We start from the raw sequence: 17022 nt of genomic DNA on the forward strand, positions 1-17022 counted from the left end.
TAACACTTTTTCTCGAAGTGGATCATTTTAGTACAATGATTCTGTTGCATAAACACTGTTATCTGGATGAAAGCAGAACTGTCCTCTTTGGAATGAAGAGAAGTCATTCCTAGTTTTGTTACATTAGGGTTATGTTTATATTAGTGTTATGTTTATCACAAATACAATTTTTGAGCTTTAACTCTGTCTATGCAATGCTATTTCAGCGGAATAACTAATAGAAGAAAAACTGTATCTATTACTTGCAGCAAGTAGGACATTATTTCCCTCTTTGGAGAAAAATGGTACTTTTCTCAGGTTAAAACTTGCCCTCACACTGGTGAACCCTGCTGTAGGAATGACCCTACCTTCATTTATGCCCAGTCACCTTCACTTACATGCAGTATGTCCCACTGTCTTGAAGGAGCTCAGTGTGCACACCGTGGCTGTGAATACCAGTAAGGAACCTAGATGTTGAAAACATCATCTGCAATGTTAACAAGCTGAGCCCTTGCACTTGTTAATAAACTTACTTTATAAACTAATTTGGGCGTTGACTACACATCCCTGAAAACATTTGTCCTACAAAGTATCATTTACATGCTCCAAGCCCAGACACAGTACAATGACAGCCACTTGTGCTCTAGTTCAGAGCAGTGATTTTGAAAGGCTCTAACTGTGCACGTTCCTATGCCACAGTCTTGCAAAGCCTTGTACATTGTGGGAATGGCTAACCACATCATTTCAGCTGTCACAACTGCTCAACATCTTTCAGGATGATTGTGATTCATTCAAGCAGGAGATACCAGGAGAACTGCATCTCACTAACTTTACAAAGGTATCCATGGTCCTTAAAATTACTGTTTCTCTGTCTGGAAATATAACTTAACTTCATTACCATATGATATATTTAAAAAGACTTAAAAAAACCCCAACCCTGCTAATTAGCTCTGTTAGGCTGCATGATGGCAGTTTCAAGTGTCAGAAGCATGGCAGTTACATAGAGCTACAATACCTGTGGGCCTAGAAGTCCATGTGCTTGAAATATACAGTCTTCTACCAGGGTCCCTGAGGCCTGATCCAATATTTTCACATTTGTATATTATCCAGGAAGCTTTTTATTTTTTGTAGTAGAACAAAGAAGCAGAGAGATGAGGTCAAGGCAGCTATGGACCAGGTCCCCTCCATTCTGGTTGACTTGAGTAAAAGTCAACAGTATTATAAGGTAGCCATGCCTTTTCATGCCCAGATTCATCATAGATGTTCTTACCTTTCCTTAACCTACCACGGAGGCCTGGGGTGTGCATCCAGAAGTGAACAGAAGGCCAGACAGAGTAACACAGCTTTCGCTTTCTCTCAGTCTTCCTCCTTGGGCACAGAATGCTCTCTGCCGTCGGATGAGCCATCGCTTTGTGATTTACACGCACCAGCCAGCAGCAGTGGAGCAGCGTGCACTGACAGACAGACAACGTCTGATGCTAAGCTCATGTATTCCCTTTATTGAACTGTACTAGTTATTGCAATCAGATTAAGTCACATTTATAAAGCAGACCATCCAGTTGCACTGAAACCGATTATATTCATTACATAGTTTTAATCACTGTCCGGTGAACTGGCAAATCCAATCAAAGCATTAGTCTTTAATTAAAAAATGAAAAGGAAATATTCAGACAATAGCCAAGCAATCACATCACAATGCACGGTTACCTAAAGGCGCAAGTAAAAAGCAGCTAACCAAAAAAATCAAAAAATCACACCTAGTCCTTAACTATCAATATAATACAAGAAGCAACAAAGGGCAACAGCATCAAAGCAGATTTAGCTAACACTATAAATTCAGTCAGAAGCAGAAGCTCTAAAGTACACTAGCTGAAGCAGGACAATAAAAAATACTGAGCATGGAATACTTTTAATCTCTTCCATTAATATTCATTTCCAGCTGCTTATAATAGCAGCGCCTCATGGCCAAATCATTAGAGTTTTACATCTGGGTTGCAAATGACACTTTGATTGGATGTAATGTTCAAATGGTCCTCCCCACTGTGCCACCGTCAAGTCTTCTGCAGAGAGGTGTCCTGTAGTGCCAGTGGCTCACTGTGCGTGCTGGCTCAATGTGTGGTTCTGGAAAGGAAAAAAGGAGACATGCATGAGGGGCAGAATAATAGAAAGCATGCCCATACCCTCCCACTCAGTACCATTTATGCAGAGCTCGACATAAAAGCTTCTCAATTATTACAAAACAAAATGCAACAAAGAAAAAGTACTCATAAGTAACAGCTGCCAATATGACACATTTGCTTTGTTCTGACAGATCTGTTAATGCTGGCATGAACTTAGAAAAAAAATGCTACAAGCCAAGTACAGCCATGACGGTTTCTTTCTTTCTTTTTTTTTTTCCCTTTCAATACATACACACAAAGCAAGCAGTAACACTTCATGGGTCTTCAGGGATACCCTTAACTTAACAATTAAAAACCCCACAACAACAAAACCTGAATCGCGAGGGGAAACCTTGCCACATTTCACTTTTACTCTCACTAGTACCGGGTGTGAGTATTGGCAGCAAGAGACACCAGATTGTGACACACGCTTCTCTGTCCAAGAAATACTTCAGCAATAACAGCTGAACTGCCAGTTCAGGAGCCAGGGCAATACACCCAACAGGAAAAATAGACTGGACACGAAACCTAGAAGTTAAATCTCTTTAAAGAATAGACTTTGCTCTATACGTTTCTTTCAGCATTTTAGAGTCCTTTTTGTTCTCTTTATTCCTTTTGGGGACATTGTAATAGCCACATGTCATCCCAGTATCTCATGGCAGAGGATGCTGACCTGTCCTGCCATTTTGTGCAGAAGCCAATAAATCATGAAGTCAACCTTGGAGGAGTATTTTTAGAGCAGCACTAACTGACCTATGTTTTATGCGCTGACTGAAACGCCAGTCCTGCGTATAAGCTCAGCTTTATGTGGATAATTATACAAATATTTGAGCAACCAGAGAGGTGCTTCACAGTGAGCTTTTCTTGACCTGGGTTCCCAGCATCCTCAAATACAAAAATTCCTTTGCATTATTCCAAGCCTAGGTGATTTTACTAGTCTCCATCTGCTTAATAACCGAGCTGGGCAAGTTTGCCAGCTTGAAGAATAAGTTTTTAAACATGAAATGAATTTTAAATCTAATTATTTATTTACAATGATGAAGTTTTAAAATATTTTTTAACTTTTCATGCATCATCTGGTCCTGCTACGCTACCCACAGTTACATTTTGATCAGCAGAAAGAGCAATCCTCCGCTTTATCCAGAGATGACATCTCCCCGATGGAAATGGTCTGTGGAAAGAGCTATGGGCAACCCCACGATGCATGAGGGCAGGCAGCAGTGACCCCATTTGCAGACTGGAGAATTTCTGGACCATGCACTCCCAAAAAGTGACCACAAGGTGTCAGAAGTGTTGCTGAGTTCCTAAATCGTGGCAAAAGTTCTGTGATACTGTGGCAGGCGAGCATCAGGAAACTGCACTGTAACGGTCAGGCGGCAGAGGCATCACAGCTGCCGCACACACAAAAGGAGCCCTTGTGAAACTAAATAAAATCAACTGGTGTAATCACGAAGTAACTGTACCTTGGTTAGCATAGCACTATCCCTCTGAGCACACCTAGTTTATGATGCTAAGTATTTCAGAACCAAAAACTAGAAGTACTGTGCAAAGAACAGGAAAGCTTATCAGGGAATAAAGCACAACACTCAAATAATGACAGGGGAACTGACAGTTGAAACTACTTTGCTTTTAGGCAATTTAACATCACCAAATATGAAATCCAATGGCTTTTTATTTTGCAACAAATGGAAATTTTCTTGACCTTAAGAAGGGATAGCCTCTGCAGTGCTGGATGTTATTCTCAAGCCAAGTAATGACTTCATGAAAGAGGATGGATGGAGCTCTACAAACACAATGGCAGCACGGACAAAAGCTTGTCCACCAAATCTAACTGGCAGAGCATGAAAACACGGAAGAACACGCAAGCCACTCTGTGCTCAGACACACTCTTCAGCATTTTAACAATGGCTTTCTTGTACACCTCATTACAGTTCTATTTTTAGGTCATCTTGACTATCAATATAAAAAGCGGAAGGTTTACCATCTTCAAATGGGAAGAAGGGCTGTTTGTTGTAGACAAATCCATACTTATTTAGGCAGTGTCATTTAAAAGATAATGCACAATCAGCACTAGATTCATGACACATGGTCTACAGTCAGAGAACATGATTTCAAACTTGTGTGGCTGCTGCATTGATTACACCAGGCAGGTCAATAAAGGAATGGTATGTGGCTCTAAATCTGATAATGAAGCTTTCATTGTGAGTCCTCTCTCCTCAAACACAGGTTAATAATATGTTCTGAACAGTCCTAATACAATGAATATAGCGAGTTTGTGAGCAGAATTTACACAAAGAAACAAACAGATTACACTCAAATCCTGCAGCCACTGGGTCAGGTAGGAGCTGAGAAGCTAGTCAGAGGTGCTACCAGTTAAAACCAAAAAAAACCCAAACCCAAACCAAACCATAAACAAAACAAAACAAAAAAATAACCAACCCAAACCAAACAAAAGCCACAAAATCTTTCATATGCAACTCTTGATTTAGTCTTATTGTCTTGGTAAGATACCATATATTCCTTTTGCATGCATTACTGCAGTCGGTAAGGCTGATTAGTCCCCAGACCAAACAGTGAATAAACAGAGCCACATTTTACAGATAACCTCTTAAATATAACCTGTAATGGCTATGGACACAGGAACTGGCATGCACCAAATCCTCTTCCTGCTTTTCAGAGCAGGTCCTGCACAAGCCATGAGCATAAATGCACAAGGCCTGCGCACCTAAGTGCTGGTGAACATCAGACCACCAGGTTTCCGCATGTGCAAATGCTGCGTAACCACCACTGATGTGTATTCAGAAGATCTCTGAAAACCTATCCATATCCTCTGCAACCAGTAGAGGTTTCTCACCTATTAAAATGTATTTCAGACCACACAAACATGCTTTCCAAAAATAGTCTGGCAACCTGTCTCCTATTACTAGCAACTGTCATGTCGTATCTTCTCGCTTCTACTCCCTCTGCCCCGTGTGTGTGCACTTATTGGAATTGTGCTTTGCAGATGTCAGAAAGCGTCTGAGATGCTCACTGCTTATGTCTCTTCTCTCACAGATGTGTTTTGCATATTTGACCCACACTTTATCAGATAACTTTATTAGGCATCTGTCTGTGCCCACAAAGAAAATTCCCCTGCCTGACCAGACTTTCAGAGCAATTGACAAAAAGTAAGAGCTGGTGCTGAGAACGACCTGCCTGAGCAGAAACAGCTTGCACCCTATGCTACGTTGGGCTGTTCCAGGCAGAAGAACGAAACCACAAAGCCCAGAAAGGAGTGTGGTACTATGGGAATGCTTCTCCCCAAGCTGCCTAAGGGAACTTCACCCACTGCTTCAGCAGGCAGGTGGGCTGGCAGGAGACTTTTCAACTCCAGAATGCATAGTTAAAAAAAGAATAATAAACAAATCTTACTGGCGAGTTCCAAAGGGAAAACCGAAACTTCTCCAGGCATGCTCATGTGTTTAAACACACGTCTACCTGCTCACAAGGCCATCCATACACATGTGCATCTGGGGGCTGGCAGGAGGCAAGGCACAATTTGGAAGCTGAACAGTAAAAATGGTTCTTCACAGATCCTGTTAGGCCCCCTGGTTTATGCATGGCTCACAGCTGATACCCCACTGAATACATCAATCTGAGACACTGCAGCTGGAAAACTCTACAGCAGCACTAAGTCACCTGTCAAGACCAAGTAAGTCACAGCTTATTTATAGGATGAGGTTGGAAAATTCCTTCTTTTCTTAATAATCAGGTAAAAAGGCTAACAATCTCGTTAGCCACGTCACTGGGAAAAATGCAACTACTCTGAGCCTCGGTGCTCCAGCAGTGTTTAAGTGGAATTTTCTACTGGCTGCACAATCCCCACATGAACCATTTGTGGAAGTGTCTGTGACCAAGGAACTGGGTGATGGGGTTTGCAGGAAATAAAAAGATTTCAAAGACCGGTTGATTATTGTCCGCATAGATTCTGATTGCTCTCCAGATCTTCCCTGGGGACGCCCCCTGCCTGTCCTCTGGATGCAGATCAAGCCATTTGCACAGGACATCTACAATGAATATTTCTTTGCTTTTCTACACGCATTATTATGAAAACACCGGCATGACAATCTCCATTTGCAGAGCACTGTGTCAAGAAGGAGAGCATCAGGCTTGAAAGATGATCACTTACAGCAGCTCAAAGAACTCTTACAGGCTATATAAAGATCGAAGGAAAAAACACACACAGAAAGCAGCACACGATGGAGCAAAGCTCCAAGCCTGGCAGTCAAGCTGGGAGTCTCCCACACTGCAGTGACATTCACTGCCAACAAGTCACAGGTGTACTACACACGAGCAGGTGAGAAAAATAAAATGCAACTGCGAGGGGCGTGATAATGGTTTGAGGCCATAATCCATCCAGGCTACAGTGCCATTGTGCATCTGTTCTGTATTTAGAGATGGTGCACCAGCCGCTCAGAAGCCTGCTGTCTATGGGTGTGAGCACACACACCTAAAAGACTATGTTTTACAGAGTGTAAGAAATGGCATAACTAGGCTGGCGATGCCCACCGCCTTCAAGTGAAGTTCATAAGCCTTCTGCAGTTATACAGAGATTGGGACTCTGATGAAAGGTTCTAAAGCCTCTCTCTCCCCTTCCAAATTCTATCAAAAATGAGCAGAAAGCATTCCCTATATCATTTCAGTAGGAATTACGGAGGTAATAGATTCATGCCACAAACAGCTGATATGAAACACATTTAGCTGTTGGGTGACCTGTGTGGATGAGCACGCTGGGTATTTGGGAGAGGAAGGACATGGTAGTTGCTGCCTGCACATTGCTTCTCCAGAGCCAGTTGCCCAGCCCATGCCTTGGTGCCTGGGGATGCTGGGGTTGCCACGGCACTGAAAAAACACCTGGACTGAAAGCACCAACCATAGACTGGAAACACCAATCCCAAGATGATACATGAACATGGATGCCTCATCTTGTGACATGGAAAATAATTCTTACTAAGCCCTGTTTTTCCCAACATGTAGGGGGTCCTCTGGACCCAGGCAAATAGCCATGTAGTTTCTCTCCCTGCCTTTCTCCACCTCCCTCTCCCTCCTTCTGCCACCCCTTCAGGCACCATTCAGCTCTAAGCCCAGGGATCAGTGTCCTAGCCAGGCACTGTGCCCTCACCTTACTATTCTCTCTACTTTGCCCCTTACAGGATAGCGCTGAAGGGGAACAAGAGAAACAATCCCTCCACTGACTGTCAAAACACAGAACTTGCCAGACAAAAACTAAACCTTAGATTCAGGCATTGACTTGAAGCAAAGGTTCAAGCCTCACACTTGAACACATCTGAAAAAAAAAGACAAACCAAAATTTCCAAGTTGCTACAAACAGAAGTTGCACTGTCTAAATATTTACAAAATACCATCTGCAGCATTCTTTTTTCAAACAATGTTTTGCATCTTTTTTCATTCAAACAGGTCCAAAAATCTCTCAGCCATTACAGATCCATGAGCACACACACACACACACGAGCACAGGTACGATTTCCCTCTAATGCCAATCCCTAAAGATGAAAATCTTTATGCCTTGACTTTTATAAAGGGATTACTTTAGGCAGAGGACACAGGATGACCCTTGCTTTCACCATCAGAGATTATGCTCTCTACAGAAAGCTGTGAGCCTTAAATTGGTGCTGCTGTAATCCCAAACTGGAGAGGCATTCAGGGGATTCCATGACCCAGAAGAGCAAGAGGAAAAAAAGAATTTTTTAGAAAAAAGCACTGAAGGGGAGTGGGGGGAAAGGGAGAGAAAAAGGGAGAAAAGGAGGGCAAAGCTTGCTCTACAGAATAAACCTACTTATTTTTAGTTTTAATTTCTGGTTACTACTTTCCCTTTGCTATCAGACTCTAAAGAAAAATCACCTCTGCACCCTCTTGCAGTTTCTATGTGCTTATTTTTAGAACTGTTTGACAATTATCCAAGGGTCTAAGACTAACAGATGGCCTGTCTTAAAGCCTCATATGTTCACTAGTTTGCACTTCTGACAAACAGTAAATGTACTCAAGAGTGTGCCATAAACAGGGCTGAATGAATACTCAGAACACAATTTAGTTAATACACTTCATTAAAACTGATAGTGGTAACCAATGTTTCCCATAAAACCAGGTGTTAATTACCCTTCCAGTTGTTTCAGGTAACCCTTACCCAGTGATATTGACATGCTTGGATCATATTTTTTCAGGCAACACAGTATTACTTCTTCCCTTTCCCCTTCACCACTACATAAAAGACTTGTAACAAGTGAACTCCAAGTTATCACGGTACTCAATAACATAAAATGAAAAGATTGTCAGGCAAGACTTCCAATGTCCCTTCGTTAGTTGGAGAATCCCTTGAAACGGAGGTAGAGGCAAACGAAAGGTGGCACGTCCTTTGTGAAAGGAAGCGGCTGCCTGTGCTACTGCTTCCTTCATCTCCCAGCATCTGATAACTTGCCATGCGTCAGTTAGTCCCCGTGTCAGCACACTTTGAGATGGCACTTCAACAAATGCAGTTAGGAAGCTGTCCTTTACAAGTTATTGAACCAAGAAAAAAAAAAGAAGAACACTTCTGGTGTCTAAGGAAATATGCCTGGAGCTTTGCTGTCAGCTGAAGAGCAAAGCTGCCCGTTTCCAGTGAAAATATCTGCATCTGACTTATCTGATGCTTGCACATACATGATCAGTCTGAGGTCAAATGCACCTTTCACTGCTATTGGGGAACAACAATACTCATTAGTGCCAGGACAAAGCAGGTCCTGGCAGCCCTGCAGTTTCTGTACCCACTGAGGAGGCTGAGCAGCACCCTTGGAGCCCAGCTCATCTGGGAGACAGCCTGAAGCACCCCCAGAAACCTGTCCGGCTCCTGGCACTGTGTCTGGAAAAAAAGCCCCTCCAGACATGGCCGACTAAATGTTGCCTGCTTTTTTCTACACAACCCTTCCTTCTGTGACTGGCATTTTTCTATACTGAAATGCAACTGCCCAGGCATTGGTCTGTAAAATCCAGGCAGACCCAAAAGCACCCCCAGACTGCTGCCTGCCTTTGTTCCGCACCCACTCCGCTGCCATGCTGCCTCACCCCAACAATGTGCTTGCTCAGTTTTATCTCTATACTTACACTGCTTCTGTTAATTTTAATGTGTTCTTGAATTTTGATAGAGATTTCTGTGTTATTCTGGGCTTCAAAAAAATAACCTTTTTATACAAATACCTTTCTTAGAGTTATGTCACCCAGCACCAGGCTTTTCTCACACCAGCTAAAGATTTTTTTTAGATGATTTATGAATTTAATTCCTCTTCTAATTCAGGTTGTTTAATCCTAATCAGACTTTGACAACTCACCTAACATACTTTCCCCTTTCCACTTGAGACTAATAATTCTGTATCATCAGTCTTCTAGACCTGCTGTCTCTTCCTATTCTCTCAAAACTCAGAAGAAGCCAAGGTGAACCTATTACAAGTGAACTCCAAGTGTGAGCCTAAACCTCCACAGCCTCTCCTATTTGATTAAATACCTCACCAAGAAGTCAGTACATGTCTTCCAAAAACACTGGGTAAAATGCTGAAGCACAAAAGCAAACTGAAGCCTTTGGGAAAATTTCCTTACCACTGCACTTTGGAAATAAAACCCACAGGAGAATACATTATTAAGAGATAACTGGAGTCTTCTGTTAGAGAAGCTAGCTGTAAACACACCATGATACACTGAGGCACCCAATGAAACCAGGGAGCTAATAATACCTGTCCTGAGGGACAGCACACTCCTGAGAATTTCACTCAGAAATGCAAATGTATAGTGTCCTTATGAATTGTAGTCTACAGTATGCCACATGCAAGATCAAAATAGGCTGAGAGTGAGAACCTTATACTTCCTACACGTAAGGGGAGAGGGACAATAAACCCAGAATCTTTTCAGAATGTCTCCACTGCTCCCTCAGCCCCACCAGTTCTCCCCTGATCAGAGAACTGGAGAAAGCCACTGCTGCCCACAGGTACCCTCCTTTGCCTGTGCCACACCGAAGCCTTCAGTGCACGACCCAGTGCTGACCTGTTCTTTGCTACTTATGGGTCCTACTTGGGGAAGCAATGATGTTTCAAAATATTTGCAAGAGGAAAACCATTTCTCAGGAATCCTTCTTAGATATTCCTCTCAAAACCATGATTTGTTTATTTGTTTGAAGCCTATCGGAAGCATACCTCATTAATCTCTCCTCGATCAAAGGTAAATCACACTGCAGAAGCCAGTTAATTGTCCAGATCTTTGAGGGTTAGTATCATCATTATGGGACCCTCTGTGACCCTTCTATAAACACTGAATGATTTCCTGATAGGATGGCATTCTCTGACCCCTTAATGCTCAAAAAATACTTTGAGCAAAAGGGAAATGCTTTGCATAGTATAGCAACCACTAGTCAAAATGCATAGATAAAAGCTTCATTCAGTGACCATTTCCAAGGGAATATAACAAAACAAAAGTCAGGAAATTCAAAGTTGAATCCAAAATGGGCTCCTTAACTTGCTCTGCTGTTCTTGCTAGGGCAAAGGTCACTGAAAATCACGATTTTTTGGGTAGCTTTTTTTATTTCTTGGCACCAGTTAGGTAGGCTAATCCTTAGATCACATATAAAGCAGTTTTAACCTTAACAAAAATTAACAGGGGCACATCCTGCACTTTACACTTAGGCAACATCCTCCATTGAACGATGCGAGTTGCAGCTGAACCAAGTTCCTTGGCCCAAATAAGTGTGGAGAGGCAGACTTCATGGAAGCCAGGCCTACTTGCAGCACATTGTCATTCTCCTTCCTGTAATTCTTTTAAAATGCAGCAACTAAAGTAAAATTCCCTCTAATGGAATACTTATCCAGCATATAGTATGGCCTTGTGTTACCAATTTTTCTTAGAGGCAGGTAAATATTCCTGTCGTGTGGCACCCACATGCTGCTTGGGCTGACAAAATGGCCAGTCACTGACCTCTTGCCTTGGATGTAATGGGTGTTATTGCTAGTTTCTAATTTCAAAATGGGCATAAAAGCCCTCCAGTGCAAGTCTCTCTGCTATAAAATAGAATGGGCATGGTTTATAGAAGTACTTTACATGCTGCTGCATTGGCGTATATGCTACCATCAGAGCAGAATTCTGCTCATGGGACTGTGTTCAACCTACTGTCCGCTGCCTTAAAGTAAAAGAGGGGCTGAAATATCACCAACATGAGCTGTCTCCTCCAAGACATCACAAGACAAAATTGTGAGGCAACTGTGGTGCATGAGTGAATGTTAAAAATTGGGATTTTCCAGCCCATGCTACTCCAACAGTCACTGGTCTCAGGAAAATCTGCCTTCTATACAGCAAGATGCTACATTTTCAACCACTGTGATTTCATGTGGATTAAGAGCATGAGTGGGCTCCAAAAGAGGACACATTTTTAAATATCACAGAGTGTTTTGTGTTGGAAGATACCTTAAAGATAATTTATAGTTCCAATGCCCTGCCATGGGCAGGAATACCTTCCACTAAACCAGGTTGCTCAAAGCCCCATCCAACCCAGACTTGAACACTTGCAAGCAGTGGACATCAGCAGCTTCTTCAGGCAACCTGTTGCAGTGCTTCACCACCCTCACAGTGAAGAGCTTCCTAACATCTAATCTAAATCTAAACTCTTTAAAAGCTGTTATCCCTTGTCCTATCACTCCATGCCCTTAAGAAAAGTTCCTCTCCAGCTTTCTTGTAGATCCTCCTACAAGTACTGGAAGGCTGCTATAAGGTGCTCCTGGAGCCTTCTACTCTCCAGCCTGACCAAGGCCAACTCTGTAAGCCTGTCTTCATAGGAGAGGGGCCCCTGCCTCTGATGATTTTCACAGCCCTCCTCTGGACTTGATTGAGAAGGTCCACAACTTTCTTAGTCTAGGGGACACAGAGCTGAACAGAGTACTCCAGAAGGGTCTTACAAGAGCAGAGTAGAAGGGAAGAACCACTTTCCTCAACCTGCTGGTCACATTTCTCCATTCTAGACCTCCTCTCTGCTCCTTTTGGAGACATAATAATGTCATGCACCAATGACAAATATGCTGTGCCCAGTCAAACCTCAATGGCCACGGTATTTATTCAGATTTTACGGAGCAAAAGAAACAAAACAAGGAGGCTTGCTGGTTAGGCAGGAACTCTACCCCCAGGCTGAAGCAGCACAGGCAGTGCTTTGTCTGTTTCTGCATGGTGCAAAGTTGAGGCAATTTGGTTCCATGGACATGCTCTGCTTGGAAGTGACCTTGGGGTGTCTGTACTGCCTGCCTAGGACATGGCATAGAACACATGCAACATGCTCTACAGTGAATTAACTGAAGCAGGGCTGAGTTGATAAGCTCAGGGCTGTTTCTGCCAAGTCTGGAATGTCTCATATATTGGGGTGACACAGCCTCTTTGAACTCCAGCTGAACTTACACAAAGCCAGCAGCAGTCTCCACACTGATCCCATCAGTACATATGGTCTTACCTCTATCATCTAGATTTTTCCAACAAAGTCCCATCACCTCATTAAGGATACACATTTCAGTATCTTGTAAGTTATTCCATTAACATAAAACATGAAGTAAGAAGAAATCATTAGCAATCCATCCATCAGCAGTTAGCGCACAACGCAGGTCACTGCACGTGTGCACCCTGCTTGTGCATCAAACCTGTGTGTCTCATTTTCATTTAACATAAGCAGAAACTGCAGAAGAGGCACAACCTGGAAACAAGCTGTAGTCTAAATTATTTTACCTTCCTTCTTCTCTCCAACTGGATGAAGTGAGACATGAAGCTGCTCTCAAAATATGATGGTAAAGCACAGCATTAATTAACTGAACATTAGTATATGACTGAATATACTTCCCTGGAAGCAGCTTCAGAAGGAGCAAGCAAGGCTGTTCCAGGGCTGGTTTAAGGTCCCTGAAATTAGGCTGGGTTGATAATACTGACAACCTTTCCAACCAGCAGAGGGGTGCAGACAATGACAGTCCTATACACAAGCCTAGGTGCTGAAAGGCAATTTGCCAACTGATGTCTTAACTATTACATCTTCTTTTGTTCCTATTGGACCCCAATTTTTCCTGACTACTCATCGCAAGTGCTCCATGTATCTGACCTCACAGAGCAATAAGAACAGGTAAGGTCTTGTGCTGTTTGAAATCACTCTGGGAAGACTGGCCCTGAGGAGCAGGCCACAGGGCACACAACGCCTGTCCTCACTCCAGCAGTCAAGGCTAGAACTGCCTTTCCCTGGATGAGGGAATAAGCCCTAGACTTTTGCCCTAAATCCCTTACTCAGCAAATCAGAGGTACACCTAAGGCCTTTACAATTTCTTCACAAAACTGTTTTTCAAATTTCTTCTAGCAGTAGAATTGATGAAGCCTCTGCCAACACTACAGCAGCAGGCAACAGCAGCACAGTATCACTCCAAGATTTCCTGTCTGGAATTTGGGCTTCACATCTGAAATACAACACACAGACAACATTTGTATGACTGAAGAAACACAAGACGCTTGCCACACATTTATTATCTTCCTAGGGAGATGATATAGAGGACAAAGGAGGCTATATTTACTCCCTTCCCAGCTGCTTTTACAGTCTAATAATTTATTTCTCCTGGACATAAATTTCAGACTTAAACGAAATCCCCAAAACCTAAAGATGCCACATGGTAGAGGCTAGGGCAGTATTTCTTTCTATTTGGGAGATGGAGTGCTTAATGCCTTGCTCTGCTAACCAGGAGCCTTAAATTTTGGGGTGGGGAAAGAGACAAGCAATTAGACCGTGGTAGATCTTAGATGCAAATACAGACAACTGTGATTACTACCTACATACACAGAGTTAAAAATATCTGGTTATTGAAAATAATTTTCTCAGTCCATTGGGGTTTATCTAGGTCTAGGCTGAGATGTCTGTTTTTTCTGCAGCAGCTGTAGGAGGGGATTCTTTTACAACATTTTTTCACACAGTAGATATATGTCATTCATATCTGTGACAACTGAGGCGCTTTCTATGATATAAGAAATTTCTGCTGCTAGAAACAACCACATTATCTTTCAGAAAAATAAAACAAATAGAATACATCTCCAAACCCTTCTAGACAGCAGCAAAGAGAGTAGTGCTCTTAAGGCAAATGTAGAAATCCAGGGTATAAATTTGTGTTAACTGTTACAAATATATCCATCTGTTCACAGACTGACTAGTGACTGAAACTGATGAAACCACCAAAATGTAATTTTCGAGCCCACTAGCGTCTGTTCTCTTCTGGTAATAAAGTAAATGCTTTTCAGTCATCGTACTGCCTTTGAATGCCAATTTCCATTTAAATATGTTCAGATTCTCTCTAAAATAAATAAATAAAAACATTAAAAAATTAAAATAGCAAGTGCCTTTGATTTCCAAAGGTCAAACCACGCTTTTAAAGAACAGGCAACATTTCAGCAAGGCTCCAATCGGATAAATGGGCTGTGTAATGATTGAGAACCACGGCTGCCTCAGGTTTCCTGAATGGGCTGTAGGATGGAATTTGGCACAGTCTGATACTGAAGCTTATATCTCTTTTACTGCAGACAAGAAACTCACCAAAATATATAAATAATGAATGCGGCTGGGGATCTCTGCTGGTACTACTGCTGGTTCTGCAAGATGCAGGAGCAGAAACATACACTGCTCCATGTTTTTGTTATTAGTGAATCCTTGTTCTCCAGCAATAAATACAGAATATTTTATCTGAAATGGCTTTTGCCACACATACAATATAAGTTTCAGCTCTCTGAAAGTGCCAGCAAATTGCAGAAAGATAAGTTACAAAGACGCACTTAATTTGCTGTGATGAATTGTGTGCATGCTTCAGTGATCAAAACTGCAGCTGAGACCTATTATATTTAATGATCTAGACATTTCTTGTGAAAACACTCAGGCATATACTGTTATGTCTGGACAAGCATCCCTGTTTTGCTCTAGCAGCAAGCAAATGAAGAATCTGGACTTTTAAAAGGATGCTGTACACCGCATCTGCTGAGGCTGATCGAGCTTCGCTATTTTCCTTAAACACTGCTTATGCTGTGCCCTTTCCAGTGCAGCATCCCTCTTCCTTTGAAAAATGAAGTCAGTTCCTTTGGATGCTAGCGACACTTACAGGAAGAAACAGAGCTAATCTGTGCTCAGACCCCAAACTACATTCCACAGCAGTTACTACAGCAGAAGAAAATCAAAGCGGGGTTATTAGACATCTCTTCCCACCAGCAAAGAACAATTGTGACAAGACTTTGTGGAAAGAGAACAAACCAAACCAAAAAGATTATTTGCCTATGTGTTACACAAGTGTTCTGTTTCTATATTTAGGGCTATGTCCTGCTTTGAAAGATAAGTGCTACCAAGCCCTCTAGGGCCAAGCCGTGGTACCCGGATCTGCTGTCCCTGAGGACATCATGAACACACAGCCTGGCTCTACACACAGCAGCAGAAAACTGGGCTTCTTACTACCTTCCTAGTGGGATGCAAGTTTCCCCTTCTGAACACATGAAGGGCTTCTGAATAAAAGTTCTGAGGGTTTCAGGGCTTTACATCTGACTCCTCCAAAATCTTCCTGCATTGATCTGGGTATTTCCCTGCCTTTCCACACTGGTAAAACAGGATAAAAACCCAAACCCTCAGAAAAAGTGCCAGTAAGCTTAATTCATTCTTGGTTATAAAACCCACAGAGATCTGCAGAGAGAAGCCACACAGAACATTCTTCCTACCACACATTCAAGAGCTCATTTTCTCTCTCCCTGGTCAGCTTGAATCTCTTTTCATCATTCATTGTTTCAAGAAGAAGAGCAAATCACAAACATCTGCATCTGACTCCAAAAGGGGATTTCAAAGTGCTTTTTCATTCACCTGAAGAGCTGCTAAATGCTATCACAATGGTAATTTGTGACAGTGTGGTAAAGAATGAAGAAAAAGTATTTGTTAATTGTTGACATAACAAAATTAATTTTCCATCTCTAAACTTTTTCTCTTCTCTCCTGTGAGTTCTGATGCAATGTTACTGACTGGCACTGCTGAAATGCCAACTTGCATTTCTCATCCTTAATTTCTCTCTAAATGTCATTAGTAATTGTTATTGCCAGACCAGAGAGTGCAATCTGGTCCTTCCAAAAGAAAATCCATTTCTCATTTCTTCTCCTGTACTTCCTCCTTTTGGTCAAGGATGGATGTTTAATGCAACTCATGTGCTCTGCTTCCGAGAAGATGGGAATGCATTAATGTAACTGGAAGTGAAACATTCCTGCTTTATTTTTTCACATATAGCATGCCTGGATCTTTAGAGATGCCAGATCATGTATTTGGGAGGGTCTTCAAAGCACATCTTTCAAGAACACTAACAAGTCTTAACTGAATAAAGCTAGGGGAAGGAAACCCCCTTTAATCTGTGTATAGATTCCTCTCTGGATGCTCTCTTTTGGTGGGCAACAATGTTGTCAAATATAAAAGCACAAACCTCTTCAGTGATATGTGTAAGCTGATCTAGCATTGGTTTGGATTAATGAATCACCCTAATTGACCCACACAAGTGAAAATGGTTTCTGCCCCTAAGAGGAGAGGAGAGCATAGACATCTGCACACAAAGGAAAACCTGCACGTATAAAAAGTTGGCTCCCTGCATATCATTATAGATTGTGATAAAGATTTGTATAGTTATGTGCAGCTCCTAGAAAACCTAGTCTCTAGTGCTTTGAGACAAGTAGTACATTTGCACTTCCAGTCAAATTGAGGACTCTGCCATGACAGACTTTCAGCTAAGCTCCCCATAACCAGCACATCTTACATTTGCATGTCTGCATTATGTTTTGTAATGCATATACAGCAAATAGT

General features: G+C 42.1%; 1 protein-coding gene across 3 annotated transcripts in view; it reads right to left on the bottom strand.

The window, feature by feature from the left end:
- Positions 1-1468: 1468 nt before the first annotated feature.
- The window catches only part of ZNF423 (zinc finger protein 423), a 231561-nt gene continuing 216007 nt past the window's right edge, over positions 1469-17022 (bottom strand). For all 3 annotated transcript variants that reach the window (XM_054170102.1, XM_054170101.1, XM_054170104.1), the window contains one exon: positions 1469-2100. In XM_054170102.1, coding sequence (XP_054026077.1) covers positions 2071-2100 — 30 coding nt within the window. In that variant the 3' untranslated portion in view covers positions 1469-2070. The remainder of the gene's footprint in view (positions 2101-17022) is intronic.

Source organism: Dryobates pubescens, chromosome 19 (genome assembly GCF_014839835.1).
Source record: "Dryobates pubescens isolate bDryPub1 chromosome 19, bDryPub1.pri, whole genome shotgun sequence".
NCBI lineage: Eukaryota > Metazoa > Chordata > Aves > Piciformes > Picidae > Dryobates > Dryobates pubescens.